Below are 27820 nucleotides of genomic sequence, written 5' to 3'. Positions count from 1 at the left end.
TGGGAAATATTGTGGTTAATTTACCTTCTGTTTGCTTATTTATATTGTTATATGTTTCTACAATCAACTAATATTACTTTTTCAATAAGAAAATAAAAATGTCATTTTGAAAAAGAGGAAAATGGAATCCTAATTCTAAATTAATAGTGAATTGAAGTAAATAAAATCCATTGAAGGACTAAATTACTATATGTCATATCCTCGTTTTGTGAAAAATGTTATAATTTGTTGAAATGATAACCTTGTGCCAAGGTAAATAGAATTTGTTCTTTGGATGAAATTTACTAAAAGAAATCAGTACAGCTCATAAAGAGCTCAGAGCAGTGACTAGTATGCATGAAGATCTATATACATGTTTGATTAAATTAAAAAATAAATTCATGGAAAAATAAAGAACTGAGATGGAGTTCCTTCTTGTGTACTTTGGAAAAATTGGTAGATTGGCTACGGGTAGGGGAATTACCGAAAAAAAAATGTGGAGAGAAAAGTCATCTTTAGGAAGGTTTTAATTTAGAGAAAAGAGCTGAACAATGTAATTTGGCATTAAAGTATTAATTTTGAGCATTCTGACAGGATAGTGGTAATTGGGATTGCAGTAAATAGCTTATTGGTAATGGGGTATTATCAATTGTATACAGATTTTTCATTTGGACATGTCTTATTCATTTAATCATATATTTATCAGTTTTTGGAGTCTATGAATAGCATATCTTTTTTTAATAACTTGTTTCCAGTAACCTGATTTAAGTTATTTCTGCTAGTCTCCTCTGTGGTGTCAGTCTTCATATAAGCTACTTGACGTGTACTTCACTCCTGATGCCATAAAGACATAAAGACATTGAAAAAGTTATTATTTGATAGCTCCTATAAAAAGTTATGCAATTTGATTAGTTACATAGAAAAAGGTGGGCTCAGACCTAGTTTTTGATTTTTGGAATTCATACTCTCCTTTCTTCTAAAAAGGAATTGCACTGATTGACAGTGCATGATCAAAGGTCCCACAAACCCTCAAAATTATAAGTAACAGTTAATGGCTAAGTAGAAACTGTAAATCAAGGAGGGCTTTATGTAATTACTAAATATTTGTGGGAGTCCACTGTGTGCGAGATGCTGTGGAAGGAACCGAGGTTATAGTGATGAGCAGACAAAGTTCTTGTGCTTGCATTACCTAGAATTATGGAGTGACAACAATTAAACAGCAGTAACAATGGCAGCTTACCCACACACATATATACATGTCAGTATAGATTTTGAAAACCTAAGAAGTAAAGGCAAAGAGAGCTGCAGGACAGTTCAGTGGGTGGAGCTCATTAGCTTGGAGGGACAGGGAAGATTTTCTGGGAGAGTCCTATAGAGAAGGAGATAATCAGTTGAAAAGGAGGAAAGAGAGATATTTATTTCTAAAGAGACATAATGCATGTGTGAAGGCCTGAGATAGGAAAGCACTTAGTTTTATCCCAAATCTGAAGGAAGGATGGCAAGTACTGGAGCCCAAGGTGCAGGCAGGGCCTTGCTTAGGGCGGTCTTAGAGGCCGTGTCGGGCAGTGCCCATGCAGACTGTGACTGGGAGGCAGCAGTTACCTGGACATCAAATGTGCAGTTTGGCCTAATGACGTCCTCATCAATACAAACAACTTCCTTTGATTCCAGGAATCTTAAATAAGTTTAGTTCTTCCCTTTATTTTAAACTGGGTCCTCTTTAAATATAGATACGTTCAGGTATTTGTGCATTTGTTTAATTGATTAAAGACCTAGTAAGGCACTGTAATACCACTGGAAAGAAGGGAAGACAAAGTGAAAATTAAGAGGGAAGTGATAAAAAGATAAATAAGACCCAGGATCTGCCTTCAAGGACCTTATATGAGGAAAGTGAAATCTTATATACACATAACTATAAAATAGTAGAGCATGTGTTGGTTACAAGAGAAATACACACTAAGGTTAATTTCTGCTGTTCCCTTGAAATACAGGTAGATGTTGATGGGTAGAGATGTAAGAAAGAGCACTGTAAAACAGGAAGTTATAATTTGTGGGGACATTTGGTCTAAGGTCATTTCAGTACCTCTCTTCTCAGAACTAGCCAAGCCAAAGACCATAAAATACTTTGCTCCTAAGAGTGGTTAGTAAACCATAATTAGTAAAACCAAGCATGCACTATAAATGACTGATATTTATTCTTCAAAAGAAAATATATGTATATGTTTAATCCTTTCCCCAGATAATAAAGACTTATATTTTATCCCAAACTTTGAATATTTTTAGTTGCACAGCTATCGCAGCCTGTTAGTGGACACACAGGAAGAAAGAGAAAAGGAAGTCCCTTTATCAGTAACTCTACTTTGCAGTTTCTTGGAAATCCAGAAAAATCTTTTAAGAGTAGGATTAAGAGGGTGGAAATAAGGGGAGAAAGACTGAACTGAGTTGACTATGACTAATTCTTGGGACCTCAATATGATTCCTTCTCTCTACCTCCTTTCTTATCTATGTAAAATAAGTCTAAGGAAGGGGGATTGTGGTGCAGGATAATTCATAATTTTTTTTATTTTTAAATTTTTTATAATACATAGCACATTTGGAAAGTAATGCGCTGCTCAGTTTGAGTAGAGTACGTGATGTATTAAAGGAAGCGGAAGGGGAAGTGGAGATAAGACTAGATATGGAGACCTTCAGATAAAGTAGTTTGAGTTTTTTTATAGTAGGCAACAGAGGAAATCTTGAATCTTGAAGTTTTTTTGACATAACCAGATTCCTAATTAAAGGAAATATGAGAATACAGGATACTATTTATTTCCAATTATAGAAATAAATCTTATGCTTTGAAGATGTTAAGGGTTTTTGTTTGTTTAATTTTAAATCTCTTCCAATAGCTAATTGTTTGCTACTCTATGGTTTCCCTAGATTATTTTTGTAACAGTATTTTCAGGGGAGTATTTGGCTGATTAATCCCCAAAGAGTCAACAAAATCACAGTTCAGCCAACATCTGATGTATCCAAACAAACATTTACATATTCCAACTGTCTGTCCAACTAGAATTCACTTCCTTTTCCAAGTCCACAAAGCAAATCATCTCTCCTGATGTTTCCCTTTACATGTAAGGTCAAAGAATTAATTGTTTCTTTTCTTTTTAAAAGTGTGCTCAATAACGGGCTTTTGGTATCTCTCTGCAGTTCAGCCATCTCCCAAGTCAGTTTTTAATAATATCATGACCCATAACTCTTTTTGTTTCAAAATTGGTTTTTGCAGGAACTCAGAGATGGAGGAGTGTTTATATTAAATACTGATTTTTTAAAGACCTCTTTTTACTGCTTCCCTTTCTTGTCTCAGAAATTGAAAGAAGAAATTAGTAGGTAATAGACTTTAAAATTTCATTCTAAATTTTCCTTTTCATTTAGGTTTGTTAACTTTTATCTCCTGGATTATAATGTGTTTGGTAACATTTCATCTCAATGCTATTTGTAGAGAAATGAGCATTTCCATTTTTCAGATCATTTTACACTTAGTACGGATCATTGTACATTTAGTACAATGTATGTACTAAAATATTTTAATAATATTATATTAACTATTATTATATTACACTTTTGACTTCAAATTGCTCAATAAAGCATGAGCTGAATCTAACATAAAATGCAATTGAAAGAAATATATTTGGAAAGTATATTATTTTTATCTTGTTTTAAGAATTTAAGATACATTTCATTGCACAATGCCCCTAGAATAATACTAATAATAGTTACTTATTATTAAGTGTCCAAATCTGCCAGGCATTGTTTTATAGAAATTATCTTAAAACACCCTTGTGAGATAAATGTGATTATCCCCATTTTGTGGATTAGGGACCAAACTTAGAGGATAGTGGCAAAGCTGGCATTTGAACCTGAGTATATCTGACTACAACAAACCACTCTTTGGATTGCTATCTGAATTTTGAATCAGAAAATAATAAATATAGATAGCCTTTTAAAAAATATCAAACCCTTCAGCTGCTATTGTTTATATTTTTATTTATATAGATTTAGCAAATACATACAAAGCCAGTTCAATTGTATCCATTGCTATTCATTATCCTCTGATTTTTGTGGTCTAACAAGAAGTTATTATTTGGGTTTACAGCATTCCAGGTTAATGCAGAAAAATGCAGTCAATCTTCCTGAAATTGCAACACTGAAAAAAATCCAAGGAGATTTACTATTGCTGTATTTGCTTTTTTGTCGAACATATTAAATACAAAATATCCAGTTTTGTGCCTGAAACTAATTGGCAGTGTCCCATTAAGCCATATTAAAATTAACATATATTAATTGGATTAGAAATTCAGTGAGAATGACAGCTGCTAGTGCCTTTTACAGTTACTTTGTTTCTCTATAATCCATATGGCAGAAATCACATAATGTTCCCCCTCCCCCACTGCAATAAACACTTAATAAAATAGTTTGACTCAATGTGGTCAGGGTATGTGCATTTGTTTTTCCTTTTCTTTTCAGTAAATGAAAAGCTGAACTACCTTTTTTTCCCCTTTCACAGGTTTTCACCAACCATTTTTTTATATCTGATTTGCATCGTTCCATCATTATGGCTTCTTGAAATGCATCATGAGACCCAGGTACTTCCTTTTGAAAAGTAAGAAAGTGGAATATTCAGCAATAAACTTCTTGCATAGTGTGAACAGATTTGCATTAGAAATGTACTTTTCCAAGGAACTGGGGTCACCCAAAATTGAAAGAATAAGAGGCCATCAGCAAAAGGAAGTGAATCTATGATCTGTCAAAACCAATAAAAATATGGCATTTATTTAAGACTAAGATTGCATGAATAATTCACATCTTTGGGTTAAAGATCTTATTCTAGGACATCTCCTTTTCCCTACTATGCTGGAGTTTACATGGGAGTGTGAAATTTTGGTTTTAACTCTTGTAGTTTAAGTGAGTTTCTGTATTGTACTAAGAATGGAAAGGGCTCAATAATCCAACATCTGTAAAATGACAATTTTATGAACAACAAAACCATAAAGCCCATCATCTGTGCTCTGCTGTATAAATACAGTCAAACTTGGAAGGACTATTTGAAATAGTCTGCCTTAAAATACAGTCTATGCAAATTATGAAAGGATATCATCAAAATATTACTACTAACTATAGTTCATGTCTTACATTTGATGAATTTTCCCCCAACCCACCATATATCATATTTTAAAATATATTTTTATTACAGAAGTTGTGAACCTCCAAAACAGTTATGCACATGTGTAGAACTCCCATACAACACCCCTTTACCATGTTTTGCAACAATGCAAGGTGGTGGTGGTGGGGTGATGTATCGGACCCTGTATGATGTTATGCTTGTTTATTTTGTAAGTTCGCAACTTTTACTAAACACTCATTATTTATTTATGTTCATGTATGAATGATATACTTCAATAAAATAAAATAAAATAAATACAGGCTATGCAGATTATAAGGATTCACTTTGGGGGATGGAAGAGGGAATCATGGCCATATTAGTGAAACAGGAATTCTCCCCTAGACCCTGAATCTAAGGTCAAAGGATAGGAGCCTTGGGACTCTCTATCAGAAAAGATGGGTTATATGTATTAAGATCACTCTGACCTAGAAAACAAACAGTGGCTTCCAATAAGAGTCCCAGATTGAAAGTATAGCAAGAGCCGATTTTCATGTGAGTTGCTTCTATAATAGCAGGAGCAACACTAGGTAGCAGGCACTAGGCTGGATTAAATATCATTTATTATCAGTAGTGCTCCAGTGCAACAGTGCGGAGACCACTTAGTCCAGGGGTCCATCAGACGACAGCCTGGACTTCACATCCTCAGGATTCAGGTTATAGCACCATGTTACAGGCGAATCACGATTTATAGTAATGTTATTTTGGTACCTTCACTGATAAAATGCTTTAGGCAAGATCTGTGAGAATTTGGCCCATACTGATTTCCTTGCTGCATTTGGTTATTGCTGTGCAAGGTTAAGCCTTCTATATATGTTTCAAATATTTGGACCTCATCTGGAAAGTGCTTGTTCCAAATTTTAGGCACACAGAAGGGAAGATGGCTCTGTGGAACTAGTTTTGAAGAATTTTACAAGCATATACTAATAATGTAGGTATGAAGAAACCATGTCTTCCTTAACTCTCCTGTTTAAAACATATGAGAGTCATAGACCATCTTTATGCCTGTAGTAAAAGTATTTTAGTAACTGTAGTTTGGTTAATTCAAGTTATCATGGCTTTTTAAGACTGTATAATAAGGAGTTAGGGGACTGCTTCAATTTCCTTACTAGCTACTACTTTCAGGGATATGAAAATAAGTTCTGGTGATTTGAATAAATATTTTCCTTCCATACAATTCCATGACATGACTATCAACCACAATAACAATTCATTTCCCCAAAATGCTTTTGTAATATAAATGTGTTGCACAGTTAATTGATATACAGGTCAAATCCCATTACAACAAATAGCATGCAAACAAAAGCGTCCTTTTTAATAAAAATGATTTTTGAGCCCCTGGCAGCAGCTCTCTAATTTTAATACTACAAAAGAAATTGGACCTTTAGTAGTAATGGCTTTGACTCTCATTGACACTGAAAATTAAAATGAATGCTGAGAAATGGAATTGGGCAGAGTGGGTAGAGCGGGAACTAGAAAAAGGTGAGAAAATGAGACAAAAAAAAAAAAAAAAGATTGGAATTGCATTTAAAAAAATAAGAAATGGCAGAATAAAGGGAGGTCCAGCAATTCCCTTTGTCACCTCATTTAGGAAATTTTGGTAGTGATAAAAATCACTTTTCATAAAATTGCTCTTATTTTTTCAAAATATTTTCAGATACATTTTCTCATTTATGGTCCTCCAAACCCCAGGGATTACACATGGTACATATATTTCTATTTTATAGAAGAGGACCTTGAAGCCCAGAAAGGTTAAGTAATTTCCCCAAGGCCACACAGCTCATCAGCAGTAGCACTGGGGCTTAGGACCTAGGTCTTGACTCCTTGTCCATTAAGCCACACTGCTTCTTTCAGTTATGTGTTCTAGGTTTTATTTTATTTTTTTTTTATTTTTATTTTTTTTTAGTCAGGCATAAGCTTTATTGGGACTTATGAACAGAAGAGATTCTATGATGTAGCCAGTCAAAGAATGAATGAAAATTGCACTCCACAAAAACATGAGAAAATGAAGGGTGATATATATGGGGTTTCAGAACAAGGATATTCCCCAAGATATCCCCTATGAAGAAGAGTCCTCTTTCTGAGACCTCTAGGTTTTAGAGGAGTTTGCATCAAAATGATCTGAATTTTTCATGATAGGAAGTGGTAATTTAATTTTCTTTCCCATTTTCCATTTATTCTATATCCTAAGTGTTCTGACCTATGAATTGGCATTAGGAAAGCATCTTCACCTATTTCAAGAAGGCATTTTCTCTTAGATGATAAATTCTTTACCTTTTTGCCTGAATTTGGCTGTGTCAATACACGTGGAAACAAAATAGTTATGGCAATGATTATGATTCACTCTTAGGTCTATTTATGAAAAGGCACAGTTAAAGCAATGGAATCTTTCTGGTCTTGATGGTGTCGGAGTCTGTTTTGATACAAAAGAATATTTTTGAAGCAAATGAGAATTTTGAAGGCATGGCCTATAAAAAGCGCCACATTTTACCCTAGAATTGTCTACATGAACTTATCTATGCAACGCTAAATGTAAACAGTATCAACTCCCTCCCCTCATAGGAGCTGTTTATTCATTTTATTCCTAATATAACCGCCAATTTAAAAAAAATCTCACCAAAAGTAGAGTAATGAGTGGAGAAGGATGCAGACAGATGTTAATCCCAGAAAACTGGTGGTAGACAGGAACCAAGCAAATCTGGACTACAAAGCTATTTGATTCCAAGTTATCTTATACTGCAGTGAAGGATGACTTTTTTTTTTAATAATAAAAGGATTTTTAGAGATAAAGTTATAAAAAATATATCAAAGTCACCACTTTCAATATACAATCTGTTTTCATGCCTGAAAGTTAGTAAACATTTGTTTGCTGTTGACTATTGAAAGTTCTTAGAATCACCAAACTACTTTACAATGAGGATTTGTTGCTTGGTTTAAACCTTTAAAATTTTATCTTCATCATCTCTTCTTAGAACCTTGGCTATACACAGGAATGTGAGAACAGCTGTTTTTTGTTCATAGAGCTATAGTGCATGACTATTTTTCTTAATTATTGTCATTTCACCCCTAACACTAGTTGTTTTGATGGAACATAGAAAAAATAGTTTCTTGACAGACTCTTTTCCACTTTTTCTAGTAGGTAGAATGATTGATGGAGTAGCCATAATAACTAAGAAAAATATACTTCTTCCAGGTTCTGCAGTTTTTAAAACACTAATTTCTTTCCAAATCCAAATATGCGTGATTATGGATACATGTGTGTATGTGTGTGCATGTTTCAAAAGAATGTTAGCATTGCAGATGCTTTTAAAAAAATCTTTAACCACATATATATAAAATATGTATGACTTCAGCTACATTTTTCAAGCTACACCTTTCCTCTCCTATATCCTTTTCCTTCCCTTTTTCTACCTCAGATTCCCAGTGTCTGGCTGGATAAAAATAATGCACAGTTCACTTGCAGAAATTCACATGAAAATTAAAGCAACAAGAAGGAAAGAATTTCATTTCTTTTAGACCTTTTGTTGATTTTTTTGTAAACCTAAATAGATTATTAAACTGATACTAAAATTTATATTTTGGTGGGTGGATATGCTAATTTTTGGGTTGTTCTTGTGCTTACAAAGAAAGTAATTGGATTATTTACTTAAGCAAAATGATATTTCAGATAAAGAGGTCTCTGAACAAGAAACACACTCTTAGAATCAATACTTGTGACCAGAATCTTACATGATTTGTTGTTGTCACTGATTGTCAACTTGTTTTACAATTGTTCCAGGATTTAAGAAAGGAGCCCCAAATATCAATCTATAAATTTTACAGCTCTCCACATGACTTAAGAGTATCTACAACCTCATGGACCTACAGACAAATAAGACATTAATTGACACACTCGTCATATTAATTGAAAAGTGGTTGTCCTCTTAAGCCTACAATCTCATTTTTGGAAATGTTTATACCGTATAACTCCACATGTCTTCTTATAATCTCTTAAAGCCATTTTAAACTTTACCCTATTTGGGTATTTTTGGCATATTGCCTTCTTTTTTTCTGTTTTCAATTCTTAGTATTGCAGTAGCCAATCGGAAGGAATATCCCACAATATCAGCCGCAAAGAAGACTTCAATCAAACTCTGATATCAAGTGAGCAAACTAATGGAGTGGATGATCTCATTGAGACGGTGAGAGCCTTCCCTACCGCATATTAAAGGATCTAGCTGGTACTGGGTCTCATGAGGATAACACACATTCCACCTGCCAGCTCATCCTTTCCTAAAGAAATTTGCCAATTGTTTAACTGTTTGGCCCAGGAATTTACAAAATTGTATGTTTAGAAATTATTAAACATTTAACATGTATAATAGGGATATGCATTTTATATATATTAATAGATATATTTAACCTGCAGCACTAAGAAACCTTTAATATAGATCAGACAATATATGCACAAAGAAAGATAAGGACATTTGTGACAGAATGATAAAAGCAAAATATTGAGACCTGCCCTATATATTTTTTAGGTGTTTATATTAATAGGGAAAGTTTCCAAACAAAATAGAATCACCTCTTGTTCTGCACATGACTGATATCTGGCAAACTGACCATGGCTTATGAGAAAATAGTGTAAAGGAGGAGACTGGAGGCCAAAGTCTCTACCATTGAATGATGTTTTCAAAAATAAGATAGGCTGTTGGTTCTGTGAGGTTAAATTGGTTCCAATTCAGGCTCCGATTACAATTTGCCTGGATCACTTTGGACAAATCACTTAAACTCTCTGTGTCTGTTTTATTTAACAAATGAAGATATTAATATTTCCCTTGATAGCATGCTTTCTGTAAGAATTAAACAAGATGTATAGAAGAAATATAAAGAAGGGTACAAATGAAAGATTATTGATTTTCATGTTTGGCTTCAATTAGGCTAGCAACTGCTTTGTCTTTTATCTTCCCTTTATGTTGGCATTTGACATCAGCAAGTGATCCTAGGGATAAATAGATTTTGCACAAGACATAGGTCAGTAGCTTGCATGAATTGGTTGGAATCATTATCCAATTCATTTAAGATTTAAGTTCTGTAGTCTTCAAAAGACTATAACCTAGAGGGTCAATAATACACTTGGATACTTATTTAAAAGTTAATTGGGAAAGGGATGCCATCCAGAATATATGAGAGGGATGTATTTCCTAGAGACTACGAATAATGGCAGACTAAATTTTGGTTCTTAGTTCATGGATTCCTCACTAATATGGTAAATGTGCAGAATAAAAATAACGAATGTATAGATATTCTCTTTCTTTACATTTAGGTAAAATATACACATTATTATGTGTCTAGTTAGATACAGTACATTTTTAAAGCAGTAAAAAAAAGGAGATTTGTACCTTGCTAAAAATACCCCCAGATTAATAAACTCAGATTAGAAGTCTGTAAAAGAATAATTTAGGAATATGATTTTAATAAGAAATTTATAAGATTTTACAGTATGTTTTAGAAGACAATGAGAAATGATTCTTAAAAACGTGGGTATATGAGGTAGATGATTGTAAATTGACTCTTTAAATATTATATGGTATAATTCCACTAGCAAATATAAGGTTTAAATTACTTGCCAGTTACAAGCAGCACCATCTTAAGGACTACATTAGATTTTTCCCCCAGAGTTTTCAATAAGGACTTTTGCTTTATTTATTAAATGACGAATAACTCCTGAAAATACCTTTGCACAAAAGCAACTGTTGATTGAAAGCCATGGTGAAGGAAGCATATCTTTCAAAGGGAGTGGCTCATAATCCATCTGTTACATATGACATTTCTGTTAAACAGGCCAAAGTGTTTGTAAATAACTTATCTACAGTGTGTGAGAAAGTTTGGACTTTGGGACTTCATCAGACTTTCCTGTTAATGCTAATAATTGGAAGATGGCTTCTACCCATTGGAGGTGGGATCACGCGGGACCAACTCTCTCAACTTCTCCTTATGTTTGTGGGGACAGCCGCTGACATACTGGAATTCACAAGTGAGACGCTGGAAGAACAAAATGTGAGGTAAGTAGGTCCTACAGTAAAGTCCTCCTTTGCAAGGTTATGCTCACATCTGTCTCTACTTTCTCATTTATATTCTGCATGAATAAAGATTTTCTCAGTATGTCATATGTTCAATAATAGAATAGCACAGTTCAGAAGAATTTGCTGCTGTTCAGATACATATTATGTGCCAGTCTAGTTTTTATAATGTCTTTAAATTTGTAAAGGAAGTTTATGTTAGGGAAAAGGGGCAAGTAATATTTCCTATGGGTGAAAACAGAAAAGTGCTACATGTATGCCTGACCACTGGTGAAGTAGGGTCATGGATCTCTGAAAATATTCTGCAGGGGGAATGAACACCCCCAGCTCTTCTTTCACATTCCGAAGTGCTCAGTAACATATGCAATCTAAAGATCCTTTTCTAAAGCAGAGCAGAGCGACAGGTCCAAGAGAGAACCTAAAGGAGACATAGAGGAATCTCTTTCCTGCACAGGTGGAGAATTTGCATTCCCTGGTGTGAATGGAAAATTTGACAGATAAGGATTTTACAAAATTTTATTTTTAGTCAGTTTTGTTCCAAGTGCCCAAAGGCGTTCTGGTGTAGATGATGATAAATTAAAACTTATTGAGATGGTACTTTTATTTTTGCCACCAGCAAATAAACTCAGAATCCATGATCACATCTGTTTTTGAAACTACTTTCTTACATTAGGGATTTAAGTTACAATGCTTGAATGTACTTTAAGCTTGGGTTGTTTTGCACTACGCTATAAAAATAAATTGGAACTAGGCTGGCTTTTAATGCTACAGTTTACTTTATGCTGTGCTTTTCAAACAATGAAACATAAAGCTGAGCAAACACACTAACTTACTGAGTAAATTTAATATCCCAATTATGGCCTGAAATATGTTTATAATGATTACCTTTAAAAGGTATTTTTCAGTTTCATTTGTATTAATTTTTCCTATCGCTTTTTAATTGGACGTTTTCTTTTTAAAAAATAATCTGACTTAAAATGATCTGCTGTCATATATACATTTTTTTTTTGTAGTTTTACTATCTTACAATGGTCAGTGCTTTACAATGCATAATGTATTTTCAAATAGTTTTGGACACCTATAATACAAAGTTATAGTGATTATAATTTTCTCGTAAATGCGTTACAAGGAAAACATGAAGAAATCATGACAGAGCACACAAACACAAAAACAATAAATAACTACAGGCACAGTGACAAGGTCATGATGATATAAAGATACTTTACTACAGTTATAGAGACATGAACACATACCTGCTGAAATCCAGGGATAGGGGAGAGATATAGGATAGGAAAGGGTGTATTTAGAGAGGACACCTTGAGGGGCCTACCTATCCTGAAAATCCCATGTTTCATAAAAATGCGAGAAATGTCAAACAGTGGTCTTAATGACTTGTTTATTAGACCTATCCAGAAATGTCACCGAAAGGTATTTTATAGATCAATGTTTGCCAATAATTGTTGGATACTAAATGAGTTAATGAATAAAATCATAATTATTGGGAAAAGAAACTTTGAATTCCATGAGGCCTTTACTCATTCACCAACTATTGATCGATTGATCAATTTTCTAGTAACTGTGCTAGTCAGAGATAAGCAAAAGGACACAGTCCTATCCCAATCTAGGCTAGGTCAGTTCAGCAAAAATTTGTGGAGCACTTGAAGCTTTAAGACAGTGCAAACACATCTCATTTCTTCAGCCACTAACTTGTTAACTTGACTGCTTCATGAATTTTTAAAATTTTTAATATATTTTGTTTACATAAACTTGTATCATGTCCAGAGAGAGTGGACATTAAATGGGACAGAATAAGGTATAATGTGGTTTGTGTTATTAAAATTTCTTTTCATTTGTTGTGGTCTCCAATTGAAGTCATTTTTTCTTTTAATGTTAACTGCATTATGTCTATGGTCTTCTGTAATCACTACTTCACCAAAGCAAGTCTCCACTACTCAAAAACCCCCTGCCCCCAAAATCAGACCCAAAGACAAACTAGCGTTTTTCTTTCTCCTAAAACCATCTCCCAAGTTCTGATTTCCTGTCTCAGGTCCCACCTGTACTGCAAGAATTGACTCTGTGTCCATGGCTTCAAAGGAGACACTTAATCCCATCCCAAAGGAGCCTTCCCATTTGACTTCAAAAGGACAATCATGAGGAATAAACTTAGTATACAACTTAACTAATCTTATATACACGATATTTGCACATAATAGCAGAGGGGATCATTTCTTTATAGCCATCATAGCATTGCCTATTATATTTTATTTTATGCTTTAGTTTATTACATATTCTGGGCTGATAGATTTAGGAACAAGCCTGCAGCAATGTCTACATCACAATGATAGCTACATCTCTTTCCTCATATTTGAGGCAAATACCTCAAATCCAATTTTTTAAACCTAAATCAATTTCTTTCCGTTTTCACACATTGAAGTTTATCTGCCTAATTTTTGTGAACTTAAATATGCTCATGAGCTCCTGCATTTTTTATTCTTATTAGCTTTACTGGATTATAGTAATTCTACAGTTCAATAATATTTAAGAAATGTATACATTTATGCAATCATCATAACAATCTAGGTTTAGAAAATTCCCATTATTCCAAAAAGTTTCCCTGTGGCTGTTTGTAGTTAATCATTACTCCTACTGTAGCCCTAGGCAACCCCTGATAAGTTTTGTGTGTCTTTAGATGTTTTCCCCTGGAGATTTCATATAAATGGAGTAATAAACTATATATCTGGCTTTTTTTTTTCACTCAGCATAATGTTAACATGTATCAATAATTAACTCACTTTGAATTGCTGAATAGTGTTCCATTTAATGCATATAGCACATTGTCTATTCATTAGTTTATGTACATTTGTATTGCTTTCAGTTTTTTGCTATTGAAAATAATTCTATTAATATTGACATACAAGTGTTTCTCTTGGGTAGACACTGAAGAGTTAAATGACTGTGTTTTACGTTAAGTAAGTAATGGTTAACTTTTTAAGAAATTACCAAACTGCCTTCCAAAGAGGATATACCATTGCCCACGGGCTGTATAAGAGTTGCATTTTCTTTACATCCTCACTAAAACTCTTTTTTAAAAAGTCTTTATGATTACAGCCATTCTAGTGAGTATATCTCATGGTTTAAATTTGTATTTCCCTAATGATTAATTATGTTGAGCATCTTTTCATGTGCTGATTAGCTATTCTTATATCTTCTCTGGTGAAGTATCAGTTCAAATTTTTGCCTATTTTTTATTAGATAATTTATCTTATTGAATTGTAAGAGTTTTTTAGTATATTATGGATACAAGTCCTTTATCAGTTTATGAATGTAAGTATGCTCTACCTGTGTATGGTTTGTTTTTCATTTTCATATTGTTTTCATTTGAAGAACAAAAGTTTTTAATTTTGATGAAGTTCAATATATCAATTATTTTCTTTTATGTACCATGCTTTGGGTGTCATATTTAAGAAATATTTTACAATCCAATTATAGATGAATTTTCTTCTCTGTTTTATTCTAGAGCTTTTACAATTTTAGCTCTTATATTTAGTTCTATTATCAGTTTTTATTTAATTTTTGTGTATAATGTGAGGTAAGGGCTCAAGTCATTATTTGTGTTTGCATTGTCCCTACACCATTTGTTGAAAAACAATCCTTTCCCTATTAAATTATCCTGGCATATCTGTCAAAAATGAGCTGACCACAGATGTAAGGGTTTTTTCCTAGACTTTTTATTCTGTTCCAGGGCTCAATATGTGTATGCTATGTCCATAAAACACTATAATGATTACTGTAGCTTTATAGTTAAGTTTTGAAACTGGACAGGGAAATCCTCCAACATTATTCTTTATAAATTTGTTTTGGTTATTGTGTTTTCATATACATTTTATGATCAGCTTTTCAAATTCTATTAAAGAAACCTCCTGGGGTTTTGATAGGGATTATACTGAATCTAAGGGTCAATTTGGGAAGAGCTGCCATCTTAATAGTATTTCCCAATCTGTGAACATTGAATGTATCATTTATTTAGATGTTCTTTAATGTCTCTCAGCAATGTTTTGTATTTTCAGTGTACAGGTCTTGCACTATTTTTCATAAATGTATTCCTAAACTGTTTTTTTGAAAGGTTTCTGTCGTTTTATGTGGGCTGGATGTTGGCGCTCGTTAAAATACTTTCCTGCCATTATATTACATATATTAATTTTCAGATGTTAAATCAACCTTGAATTCTTGGAATAAGTCCCATGTGGTTTTCTTGTATGATCTTTTAATAGGTTTTTTATGTTGCTAGATTCAGTTTGCTAATATTTTGCTAACAGTTTTTACATTTATGCCCTGGACTTGTATTGATCTGTAATTTCTTTTTCTAATATCTTTTTCTGGTTTTTGTATCATGGTTATATTGGCCTCACTGAGCACCTCAAGAAGTGTTCCTCTTTTCTTCATTTTCTAAAAGACTTTGTGTAGGATTGGTATTATTTCTTCTTTATGTATTTTATAGAATTCACACAGGAGCCCCTCTGGGCCTAGGCTTTTCTTTGTGAGAAAGTTTTGTTTCTTTTTAAATTACTAATTCAATATCAGTACTTATTATACGTCTATTCAGACACTCTGTTTCTTCTTGAGCCAGTTTTGATTTTATGTTTCTTTCTAAGAATGTGTTCGTTTTGTGTAAGTTGTCTAATTTTTGGCATAAAGCTGTTCATAACATTCCCTTATATATATGTTAATTTCTGTAAGGTCAGTTGCGATGTCATGGTTTTCATTCCTTAGTTTGCAAACTTCTGTCTTCTCTGTTTTTTTCTTGTTCAGTTTTATCAATTTTGTTGATCTTTAAAAATATCATGGCTTTGTAGATTTTCTCTGTTGTTATTCTGTTTTATTGTTCATTGATTTCTGCTCTTATTTTAATTTTTTCTTTCTTTTCCTTGCTTTGATTTAATTTTTCTTCTTTGTTCTCATTTCTTAAGGCATATGCTTAAATTGAGACCTTTCTTCTTTTCTATTATAGGCATCCAAAGCAAATTTCCCTCTAACCACTGCTTTACCCACATCCCACAAATTTTCATAAGTTAACTTTTTTCATATAGTACAAAATATTTTCTAATTTCTCCTTTGATCAGTAGGTTCTTTGGAAATACATTGTTTACTCTTCAAATATAGGGGGATTTCCCAAATTTCTTTCTGTTGTTGATTTCTATTTCAATTGTGTTGTAGTCTGAGAACATATTCTCAGTTTTCATTTCAACATTTTTAAATTCATTGAGACTTGCTTATGGCCTAGCATATGGCCTATCCTGGTAAATGTTCTTTGAGTGCTACAAAAATGTGTATTTTCCTGTTGTTGGATGGAGTGCACTATAAATGTAGGTTAGGTCAAGTAGTTTGATAGTAATGTTCAAGTCGTCTTTGTCTTTAATGATTTTCTTCCTAGATTTTATATCAATTACTGAGAGTGGGATATTAAATCTTCAACCATAAATTGTTGAATTGTATATTTCTCCTTTCAATACTGTCAGTTTTTGTTTCCTGTATTATTTGAGGACTCTGTTTTGAGGTGTGTACATATAATTTTAAAATATATTTCTGACTTATTAACACTTTTTCATCATGAAAGCCTCTCTCTTTCAAGAGCAATATTTCTTGTCTGAGAGTTGATTTTGTCACATAAGAATATAAGCACTCTAGTTTTCTTATGGTTACTGTTGGCATGGGATATTTTTACCATCCTTTTATTTTCAAATCTTCATATCTAAACTGTATCTCTGTAGACAGCATACACTGTGATTTTTTCTTTTTCCCCCAGTTGGAAAATGTCTGTTTTTGGTTGGAGTGCTTAATCTATTAATATTTAATATATCTATTTATATAGTTGGATTTGCATCTCACATTTTGCTATTTGATTTTCTCTATGTTCCATGTCCATTTTGTTCCTTAGTGTATCTCCTTTACTGCCATGTATGTGTATTACATAAATATTTTTGGTGTAAAATTTTAATTCCTCTATGTTTTAAAGTTATTTTCTTAGTGTTTACTTGAGGGGTTACAATATACATTGTAACTCCTCAAATTCTATTATAGGTTAATACTGACTAAATTCTGGTAAAGTTTAACAACATTGTCCCACTATAGCTCTATTTCCTCCCCTCTTTTTTGAATAATTGTCACATATACCTTTATATATTATAAACTCAACAATACAGTTTTAAAATTATTTTATTCAATCTAATGGGATTTTTTTTAAAAATTAAGAGAAAAAATTTATATGCCTGTATAATATATTTGTATGTTCTTTTAAATTTTCCTACATAATTACCATTCCTATTTCTCTCATTTCCTCTTTGGTTTTGAATTACCTTCTGGTATCATTTCCTTTCAGACTGAAAGATTTCCTTTAGTATTTCCTCTAAGTCAGGGTTTCTTAACCAGAGGTAGGGTGTCCATGAATGTGAACTGGAAAAAAAAATCAACTTCTTATCTTTATTTTCTCTGAGAGAAAGACATGCCAATGTTGGGTATCATAAAACTATGTGTTACTACATTCTGAGAAGGGGTCCATGGTTTTCACCTTACTGGCAAAGGAGTCCATGAAAAAAAGGTTAAGAACCCCTGCTCTAAGTCAGGTGTGTGACCAATAAATTCTCCTAGTCTTTATCTGGGAATGGTTTAGTTTGCCTTCATTCTTGAAGGATGGTTTTGCTGAATATAGAATTTTTGGTTGACAATTTTTTTTCTTTCAACCTTTAAATATTCTACTGAATTCTGGCCTTCATTGTTTTTGATGAGATGCTAGCCATTAATTGTTTTGTTGTTACCTTTTATAGGATGATTCATTTTCCTTTTACTTTTTCCAAGGATTTCTCTCTGGCTTTTAGTATCTAGGTGTGGATCTCTTTGTCATTAATATCAAAACCATTTAGGCCTTTGCTGATCTTCTTGGATCTGTAAACTAATGTTTTCCTCAAATTTGGGAATTTTTCAGTAATTATTTCTCCAAACATTTTTTGCTGCTCCTTTTTCCTCTCCTTCTGGGACCCTATTCCACATACATTAGTATGCATAATAGTGTTCCACAGGTCTCTGACTCTATTCATTGCACTTATATTTTTTCAGTGTTTTTTTTTTTAAGATTTATTTTTTATTTATTTCTCTCCCCTTCCCCTCCTCAGTTGTCTGCTCTCTGTGTCCATTTGCTGTGTGTTATTCTGTGACTGATTCTATCCTTATCAGCAGTACTGGGAATCTGTGTTTCTTTTTGTTGCGTCATCTTTTGTGTCAGTTCTCCGTGTGTGCAGCGCCATTCTTGGGCAGGCTGCACTTTCTTTTGCGCTGGGTGGCTCTCTTTATGGGGCGCACTCCTTGTGCAGGGGGCTTCCCTACACAGTGGACACCGCTGCGTGGCATGGCACTCCTTGTGCGCATCAGCACTGCGCATGGGCCAGCTCCACACGGGTCAAGGAGGCCCAGGGTTTGAATGGCGGACCTCCCATGTGGTAGGCGGATGCCCTATCCATTGGGCCAAGTCTGCTTCCCTTTTCTTTGATTGTTTTTGATTGGATAAATTCATTGATCTATCTTTGAGGTCACTAATGCTTTCTTTTGCCATCTCAAATCTACATTTAGATGTAGAAACCGTAGAATCAACCTAGTGAATTTTTGTTTATTTTTTTATGGTTTCTACTTCTGTATTTAGATAATCTCCTTTTTGATTCATTGCCATCATATTTTTCTTTAATTTACAAAACATAGTTTTGTTTCAATTCTTTGAACATATTTTTCAATAGCTGATTTGGGTCCTTAGTCTGTTAAATTCAACACCTGTGCCCTATCAGGGTTAGTTTTTATTGACTTCTGTCTTTCACTGAGTGTGGGACACATTTCTGTTTCTTTATATGTCTCATATTGTTGTTGACAAGTAAACTTTTCAAACAATATTTTATAGCAATATATTATTCTCAGGTTTTTCTCCTCCCTCAGACTTTTGCTTGTTATTGTTTTGTTGTTTTAAGAGAGTATCTGTACTTGATCTGAGGAAATTATCTTCCTTTGGTTTGCAGTCACTGATAATTCTGCTCAATTTTTTAATTCTTATTTTTACTTTTTGCCCATTTTCTTAGGGGTTATGTCTGTAACTACATAGCTTAATATACAGTTAATGATTTGAGCAGAGATTATGATCAAACACTCCAAGCCCATCAGACTTGCAACCTCTGCTGATGGATCTGTGTATAAATTTGGTAGCACATTCAAAGCTCAGGGAATTTTCAAATATGCCTCAGACTTTAAGTTCCAGGAGGCTTTCATGGGTCTTCCTTGTTCATACCTGCAGTTTCTCAGTTAGTCAGGTATATGCAGAAAGATTATCTGGCTCTTTCATGGCCTCTATTTTCAGAATCTCCCCATTAAAGTTCAAGTTAGTTCACCACTACTCACACCAACTGGGATTGCAATCCCCAGGTAGCAAAGTAAATCCACTCCCTAACATGTATAACTCTGGTTGCACAGCTATGGTTTCTTGTCCATTTCCAACCAAGATTTTACTTTTAATGATAACACGACTAAGCTTGACATTACTCCACGCTTAGTCCCCACTGGCCAGGTAAGGGTTCTGGTTTTCATTACCAACTTCTCCCTAGTAAAATTATCACTCTGGCCAAGCTCGAAGAATATGGGAACATGAATGGGCAAGAATGCTGCAGATTCTCACTGTTCTTACCCACAGTTCTATCAGCTTTTCATGAATAAATGTTAGTCAATTTGTTGTTTGTCTTTGATTGAGTTCCAGAGCCCAAACAATTTTGTCCAGTGTTATACATGTTTTTTGGGGTTGGGGTTGGGGTGGGTGGTAATTCGCTGATTTTTCCATTCTGTTAGAGTTACCCTCAAACTTTTTAACAAGTATGAATTTCCATATCATTGCCAGGAAGAGTTCATTGGTCATTTAAAAATTTGCAGATAACTTGGGTCAGTCTTATTGAGCATAGATCATGAAAAAAAAATCATTTCTTTTACTTCATTGTATTTGACCATACAAATGCGACCAAATGCCAGTCTTTATCTTCTCTTTTCCTAGTGTAAAGGTGTTGCTCACATCAATAATTATACTTCTTAAAATCTTTTGCATCTATATGAGTAGAGTCCATTGTCTGCTTAGGTGCTTCTCAAGTGACATTTGTAGCAACAGATTTCACCTATAGGACAATGTTGGGTAAATCCACCTCCATATTCTTGCACATTCCTTGAGTGCTAGCCACTTAAGCTCAGTGATTTATCTACATCCCGATGTTTTATCTTCCAGAGTAATTTTTACTGTCTAATCTAAAAGTATAGATTTATCTCCCTGAAAAATTTCTGGATATCATTTATAAAGTTATTTTTAATAATTTTACTAATGAGTTTCTCAACATTCACATTCTCCCATATTCTGTGTGGGCTTAGATAATATTTGTATATGCAAAAGGCATACATTCATTATTTTAATGTTAAAGTTGGTTTACTGAATTTAACCAGTAAGTCTAGGGTTAGGCTATATTTATTCCTATTTTGTTAAGATGATAAAGCTCAGACACAAAGCATTTAAGAAGTAGATTCTCATAATAATAATAATAAACAGATACTATTTATCACTTACTATGTACCGAGTTCTAAGAGCTTTAGTTGTAACAAGTTATTTAGTCTTTAACCTTAGGAAATAGATGCTATCATTGTCCCCATTTTATAAGATGAGGAGAGTGAAACAATAGAAGTTAAGAAAAATCTCAGGTTACATGATAATAAAAATAACTAACTTGAACTAATTTGTGGTGATCCATCACACTGAGCCTGTGTCAAGTGCTATTCTAAGAGCTTTAACATTTTAAAATAACATATTTAATAAAATTATCATATAAAATCCAGTAGATACTATTATCATTCCCATTTTATAGAAAGGAAAACTAAAGAATACAGATACTAAATTACTTGATCATATTCATTAGCCAGTAAATGATCAGTCTAGGATTGGGTCCACATATCCTATTTCTCTAGTGAGGCCTGGAGTTGGGTTTTCAATTCTGACCACCCAGTGTCAGCTTTACTACTCCTCCCTACTACCTTACAAATAAATTGCACATGAGGGTTTTTGTGGGGTTTTTTTGGTACTGGGGCTGGGGATTGAATTTGGGACCTCGTATGTGGGAAGGCAGCCCTCAACTACTGAGCCATGTCAGCTCCCCTGAGTTGGTTTTTTCACTTGTTTGCTTGTTCTTTGGTTTTTTAAATTTTATTTTAGGAGGCACTGGGGACGAACCCGAGACCTCCCATGTGGGAAGCAGGCACTCAACTGCTTGAGCCACATCAACTCCCTGCACATGATCTTTTGGTTGAATTATTGAAGTTTGGGATAAGAAGAAACTCCAAATGTTACCACCTATTATAAAATCTATTTTATATCTATCACAAAATCCCTTCCAAAATACCTTCAACAAGATTTTGCCCAGCCCCAACTTGAATATTTTCACTAATTTAGAATATACTTAGCCCAAGGTAAACTCATTTTATTTTGAAGTAATATTGTTAGAAAGGTACTTCCCTCTATTGTGATGAAACTTGGATTCTTACAGGTGAAATGTCAATCCTTTGAACCTGAATCAGGCACCTGAAGTCACAATAAATAAGTTTAATTCCTATGGCACTTGAAAGCCCTTTAAATATATGAAATGAAACTTTTTAAGACATCTTCAAGCTTCAGTTTCTTGAATTATCTCACATATAACATGACTCTGAGTTCCCTCTCAAACTTAGTCTCTCACTTTTGATACTATAACTTTATAAAAGTTCCTCTTAAAACATGAAGCATCACATACAATATTTTAAATGAACATTGTAGAATAGAGCAGGCCTAAAACTTCCCGTTTTGTTTGTGGACATAATGTAATGTAATGATTACAACCACATTACTGTGGACAAGTTACTTCAACTTTATGCCTCAGTTACCTCTTTGGTAAAATAATTGTAACTACTTCAAAGTGTTGTTATGAGGATTGAGTGTGGTACTAGAGTTTAACATTTAGAAAACTGCATGGCACATAGTATAAACTTAGAAACTGTAGGTAACATTATTTGAAATTTTAGACACTGAAGGTCTACTATGTATTGATACTGACATTTCAAAGAGTTTACATTCCTCAGGCACTTCTACTTAAAATTCTAGACTTTATACTGAGAAGGAGCCTATGATTGCATTTGATTTGGGAGAATCATAAATCATGTCACACTGTGGACTCATAATTAGATAAAAATAAGGGAAAACCCTCGAGCCTTTTTCCAAGGCTGCTGCTGTGAAACACTATCTCCTCTACCCTGTTCTAGGTCTTCCAGTTATATCCTGGCAAGATCTTTTGGGATTCAGAGTGTGTCTCCTAGTATATTGGTTTTCCATCCAAGCTCCATGTCATATGTACATATGAGACCCCTCCATCAATGTTGTCAACCAAGTCACTGATGGAAATGTGAAGAAAAACAGAATCAAGGTTAGAGCCTGCAGGGGCCCATTAGAGAGCTCCCTGTGGAGATGGTCACTTAAACAGTGGAATCCACCTGAAAGTACATACATGAAGAAAACTTCTTAATCTTGTTAATAAGGACACTATGGGAAACGTTTTCAGAATCCTTGTTTAAGTCCAAATGCATTATGTCTGTCATCATTTTATACAGCATTATCTGTTTGATAATCCTTACACTATTTTATTAAAAAGGAAATAAGCTTTGTTGAGTATAGTTTGTTCTTAGGGAACCTGTGCTGATTCTTAATAGTAACTGCCTTCTTCTATAAGGGCTCTAAGGAAATCTTTCAAATAATCACTTGTATAATCTGACTAGTGATTAATAGTAAAAGTGCCTTTTGTAGTTTAAGAAATATTTTTGCTTCATTTAAAAAGTTGAACTTCATTTTTCTGTCATCAGCCTTTTCTTCACTATTAACTTCCAAGACAGGTCTTGATAGCTTATAAGTCTCATTTACAAATTCTTTCAGAATTTCAGGACCTTTACACTTGAGTTATTTAAAGATATCCCATTCAATCATCTCCTTTAGTTTGGTTTCAATTACCTTCACTTCATCCTTCTCTTGCCCTCTCCAATCTAAGGATCACTCTTGACAAAGATGGAAACAAAATCTGTTATTATACCACCAACCTCAAATTGATAACTTTCCCTTTATTTTTGTTAAAAAATAATGTGACTGTGGCTTTAGTCATTTTTTAAATTATCTTTTGTGTTTCTGTCACCTCTATTCTTTCTGTCTTTAGCCTTGAAGACTATTCTTCTATGCCTGTGATATTTGTATATTTGCCCTAGGATGTGGTCGTCTTTTGAACAGTCAACCATTTCTTCCACAGATATACGTTGATCCCTATTATTTGCCAGAAACTGCTTAAGGTACTGGGCATAGTGGTGATAAAACAGACATAGTCTTGCTTTCCTAGCGTTTAAAGCCTAGTATCAGGTGTAAATCTTTCTTTATTTTAATTATCTCCCTTTTTTTTTCTGCCCGAAGACAGTGTTTTTATATATGACAAGCTTTTAATTTTTGAGCATCATATATCCTTCTTGAGATGTATTTTCAATTAGAGTCTTGGGTCTTTTAACAGTTACCACTTTCCCCCCTGAAAATTCTTGAAATCAGTCCTCTCAATGTCTCTGTTCACATCTAACTTTTTCCGTGACATTTCTCTCCCATAATATTTCCATGATTTTATAAAACTGAAGATAGCAATACAGGTTTGAGAGACTTTGCAGTGATTCAGGCAGATGTTTGCACTTGTAGAAGTTGGGTTTTAAGTCTCAACTATCTTTTTTCACTATTCCATAATGATAATGCATGAAGTTTTCATGACTTTCTTATGTCAACAAGAATTTTTGACAACTCACAAAAGGTTTTGCAGGGACATAAACAAATATAGGTTGATAAGCTTGTTCTTGTCTTCATGTGATCACAGTTTTTTATTACTAATTTAAAATTGTGTCTGCATTATAGGAATAGTCCTGCACTTGTCTATGCCATCCTTGTTATATGGACCTGGAGCATGCTGCAGTTTCCACTTGACCTGGCAGGTAAGTGTCTTGATGTTTGCTCAAGGAAACAGAAAGTTACAACTCTTGATTATAAACTGTACTGCAGCTAAGGAGGTGGTTGAGAAGATTATTGTTTTGACTGCATAATGTAGTTCCAATTCTGTTTAGAAGATAAGTAGATTGACACTTAGGAAAACCATGAATCAATCTACTCTGGTACATGGTGAGAAAAAATGAGAGTAAATAAGAGCACAGGTTTATATTTACTTCAAACAGTGTTTCCATCACTGAGGATTTGTAAAATCTCTTGCAAAATAACACACCAGTGCCTCAGTATTTTTACCTAAAAAGTGAGGATGATAATAACAGTAGCCAGGATTGAGGGTTTTTGTGATGATTAAATGAGATACAGTTGGAAAGTGCTTAGCACAATTCCCGGCAGACCACATTGGAAAATAAAGTTTTTTCGGTGGTGGTCCTTGGAATCCTCCTGGTCTTACTTTAATAACAATATAAACTCCTAATATTTTAAAAGAAATAAACCTGCTTTCCAGGCATCTCATACTTGTGACTATCTGGAGCTGCATTGTCCAATATGGTAGCTACTGGCCACATGTGGCTCTTAACATTGTAATTACTTAAAATTAAATAAAATTTAAAAATTCAGTGCATACCAAACTACAATGAGATACCACTTCATACCCACAAGGATGGAATTTATTTATTTATTTATTTAAGGTTTATTTTTTATATATTTCTCTCCCTTTCCTCCCCTCCCCCCCCCCCCAAGTTGTCTACTCTCTGTGTCCGTTTGCTGTGTGTTCTTCTGTGTCCTTTTGTATTCTTTGTCAGAAGCACTGGGAATCTATGTCTCTTTTTGTTGCGTTACCTTGCTGCATCAGCTCTCCCGTGTGCGGCGCCACCCTGGGCAGGTTGCACTTTTTTCACACTGGGCGGCTCTCCTTACAGGGCCCACTCCTTGCACATGGGACTCCCCTACGCGGGGGACACCCCTCCGTGGCATGGCACTCCTTGCACACATCAGCATTGCGCATGGGCCAGCTCATCACACGGGTCAGGAGGCCCTGGGTTTAAACCCTGGACCTCCCATGTGGCAGGCAGATGCTCTATCTGTTCAGCTAAATCTACTTCCTGGTATTTATTAAAAGAATGAAAAATAACAAATATTGGAGAGGATGCAGAGAAGTTAGAACATAGTGCATTGTTGGTAGGAATGTAAAATGGTAGAGCCACTGTGGAATGAGTACAGAAGTTCCTCAAAAAGTTAAATATAGAATTACCATATGACCTGGCAATTCCACTTCTGGTATATATCCAAAGGAAGTGAAAACAAGTTATCAGACAGATACTTGCATACCAACGTTTGCAGCACTATTATTCACAATAATCCAAAGGTGGAAGTAGCCCAACCATCTACCAACAAATGAATGGATAAACAAAATACAGTACATACACATAATGGAATATTATTCAGTCATAAAGAGAATTGTTTTCTAAGATAGGATGCAACATGGAAGAAACTTGAAAAAATTATGCTAAGTGAATTAAGCAAAACACATAAGGAGACATATTGTATGATGTTACTTATACGAAATGTTTAAAAATAGCAAATTTGTAGAGACAGAGTAGAGGTTACCATAGGGTGGGGGAATGGGGGGAAAAGAGTCTATATTTGAAGGATATGGATTGTTTGTAAATAAAAGTAATAAAAAAATTAGTTCCTCTGTCACACTAGCCACATTTCAAGTGGTCAGTTGCCACATGTGGCTACCATATTGGACATAACAGATAAAAAAAGTTCAGTGGGACAATACTGATCTGGAGTCATCCATAACTTCTAAGATCCCTGGAATTTTGATTTGGTATTCTCCTGGATGCCACCTTACTCTGAAGAAATTCTAGAATTCAATAATTACATTTCCCTCAGGGTGGACTTCTTTTTTTATGTCACCCTAATCTGATGGCCTCCAAATTAGAATTAATCTTTAGGACAGGGATACTTATTTTTTGTTCTGTTCTGTTTCTTTTTGGTTCACATTGATAAGCCCATAGGTCTAAGAGGCTACTTCAGACCCTACCATCCATTTTCTGCAACAAGATCACTAGTTTAGTTGACATTTTTTCCGAGACACTGACAACCTAATTAGTTATTAATAACTATAATTGCTATCTCTCTGTCTGTCTGTCTCTCTCTCTCTCTCTCTCACACACACAGAGAGAGAGAGAGAGAGAGAGAGAGATTGAGAGAGAGAGAGAGAGATTTTGTCCTAGAGTGCCCTGGAAGGGATTCCACATCCATAGGTCAACTGTTGTCTACTGACAATGTATTAGTAATACCCGTAAGGGATCCTCTGGAAGTCCTTAGTTGGTTTTTCTTTTGGCATTTATTCTGCTGATCCTCGCCCTCCTCCCATATTTTGTGGCTTATAGCCCTGCTAAGAAAATTTTTACTTGAGAAAGAAATTTTGTAAACTTTCAGGGGTGATAATATTACACAGCTGTTTGAAAAAGAAAGACCAAATGTTACTTCTGACTAAATCACAATTGTATTTTTCAACAAACAGTACGTTATATTCACCCGTATCAAAGCAGCTTCAGAATATTTGCAGGCTCAAGTAGAAAAAGGCGTTCTTTGTTTGAAAACTCCAAAGAAAGACTTCATTATTATAAAAGGATTATTTTCTGCCCTTGACCCTTAATTAATTTTACATTTCAGAAATTAAAACAAAAAGGTTCATCTGTTGATTGGACCTCCCTTTGTTCAAATGGAAAATCAGTAATTATATCCAGTCTTTCTTGTAAACAGTGAAGGAATTAGGGCAAAATAAAAGAACAGTGGCATTTATTTTGGATTTTTTTCCTCTCGCCATTAGAAAAATATGTTTAACATAAATTAAGTTTGAATTTGAATATAAGCACTTGAATTTTTACAACACAATTTACACACATGGCCGAATGAGCCAAGTAAAATAGACAGGCCCTGTAGGGAGGATCCAGAAGGGACCACGGCACATATACTCTCTTCCATCTCCTGAACCCATTAGTCGGGTAAGTCACTCATTATTACAATGGAAAGATTGAGGGAGGAAGCAGAGAGAAGCCAGGAAGGCTACTCTAAAGAAATCCAATCCCATAGAAACAAAATGAGCCAGGGAATGTGTACCCCTCCCCTCAAAATACTGCTGTTATCACAGCTTTCAAATGAGGAAACTGCGGCCCTGAAAGGTTAAGTTATGTGGCCAGCATCTTTCTGCTAGAAAGCAGGAGAGCCAGCAGAGGCAGCCAGGCTTGCTGGGTTTGGGCCTTGAGCAAGCTGCGGGCTGTCTGCCTACACTGCAGACCCGAAGACAGACGGGGTAATTTCCTTTATTCTTTAGTCTCTCTAGTCCATTTAATTGTGTTTTCTTCCCATGTGAGAACTAGAAAATGCTCTGGGGTTCTTTTTTTTTTTTTTTAACATGGATGGAAACTAGTAGACCAGTTGGTTGGTTCTTTGACATGTTTTTTT

General features: G+C 34.3%; 1 protein-coding gene across 1 annotated transcript in view; it reads left to right on the top strand.

Annotated features, from left to right (window-relative positions):
• The window catches only part of TMEM26 (transmembrane protein 26), a 43779-nt gene that overhangs the window by 11135 nt on the left and 4824 nt on the right, over nt 1-27820 (top strand). Inside the window, exons 2-5 of the mRNA XM_058298893.2 lie at nt 4526-4604; nt 9247-9360; nt 11003-11223; nt 24254-24330. Of these exons, the coding sequence (XP_058154876.1) occupies nt 4526-4604; nt 9247-9360; nt 11003-11223; nt 24254-24330 (491 nt within the window). The remainder of the gene's footprint in view (nt 1-4525; nt 4605-9246; nt 9361-11002; nt 11224-24253; nt 24331-27820) is intronic.

Source organism: Dasypus novemcinctus, chromosome 6, assembly GCF_030445035.2.
Source record: "Dasypus novemcinctus isolate mDasNov1 chromosome 6, mDasNov1.1.hap2, whole genome shotgun sequence".
Classification (NCBI taxonomy): Eukaryota; Metazoa; Chordata; class Mammalia; order Cingulata; family Dasypodidae; genus Dasypus; species Dasypus novemcinctus.
Note: the sequence above shows the minus strand (reverse complement) of the source record. Positions and strands in the feature narration are given on the sequence as shown.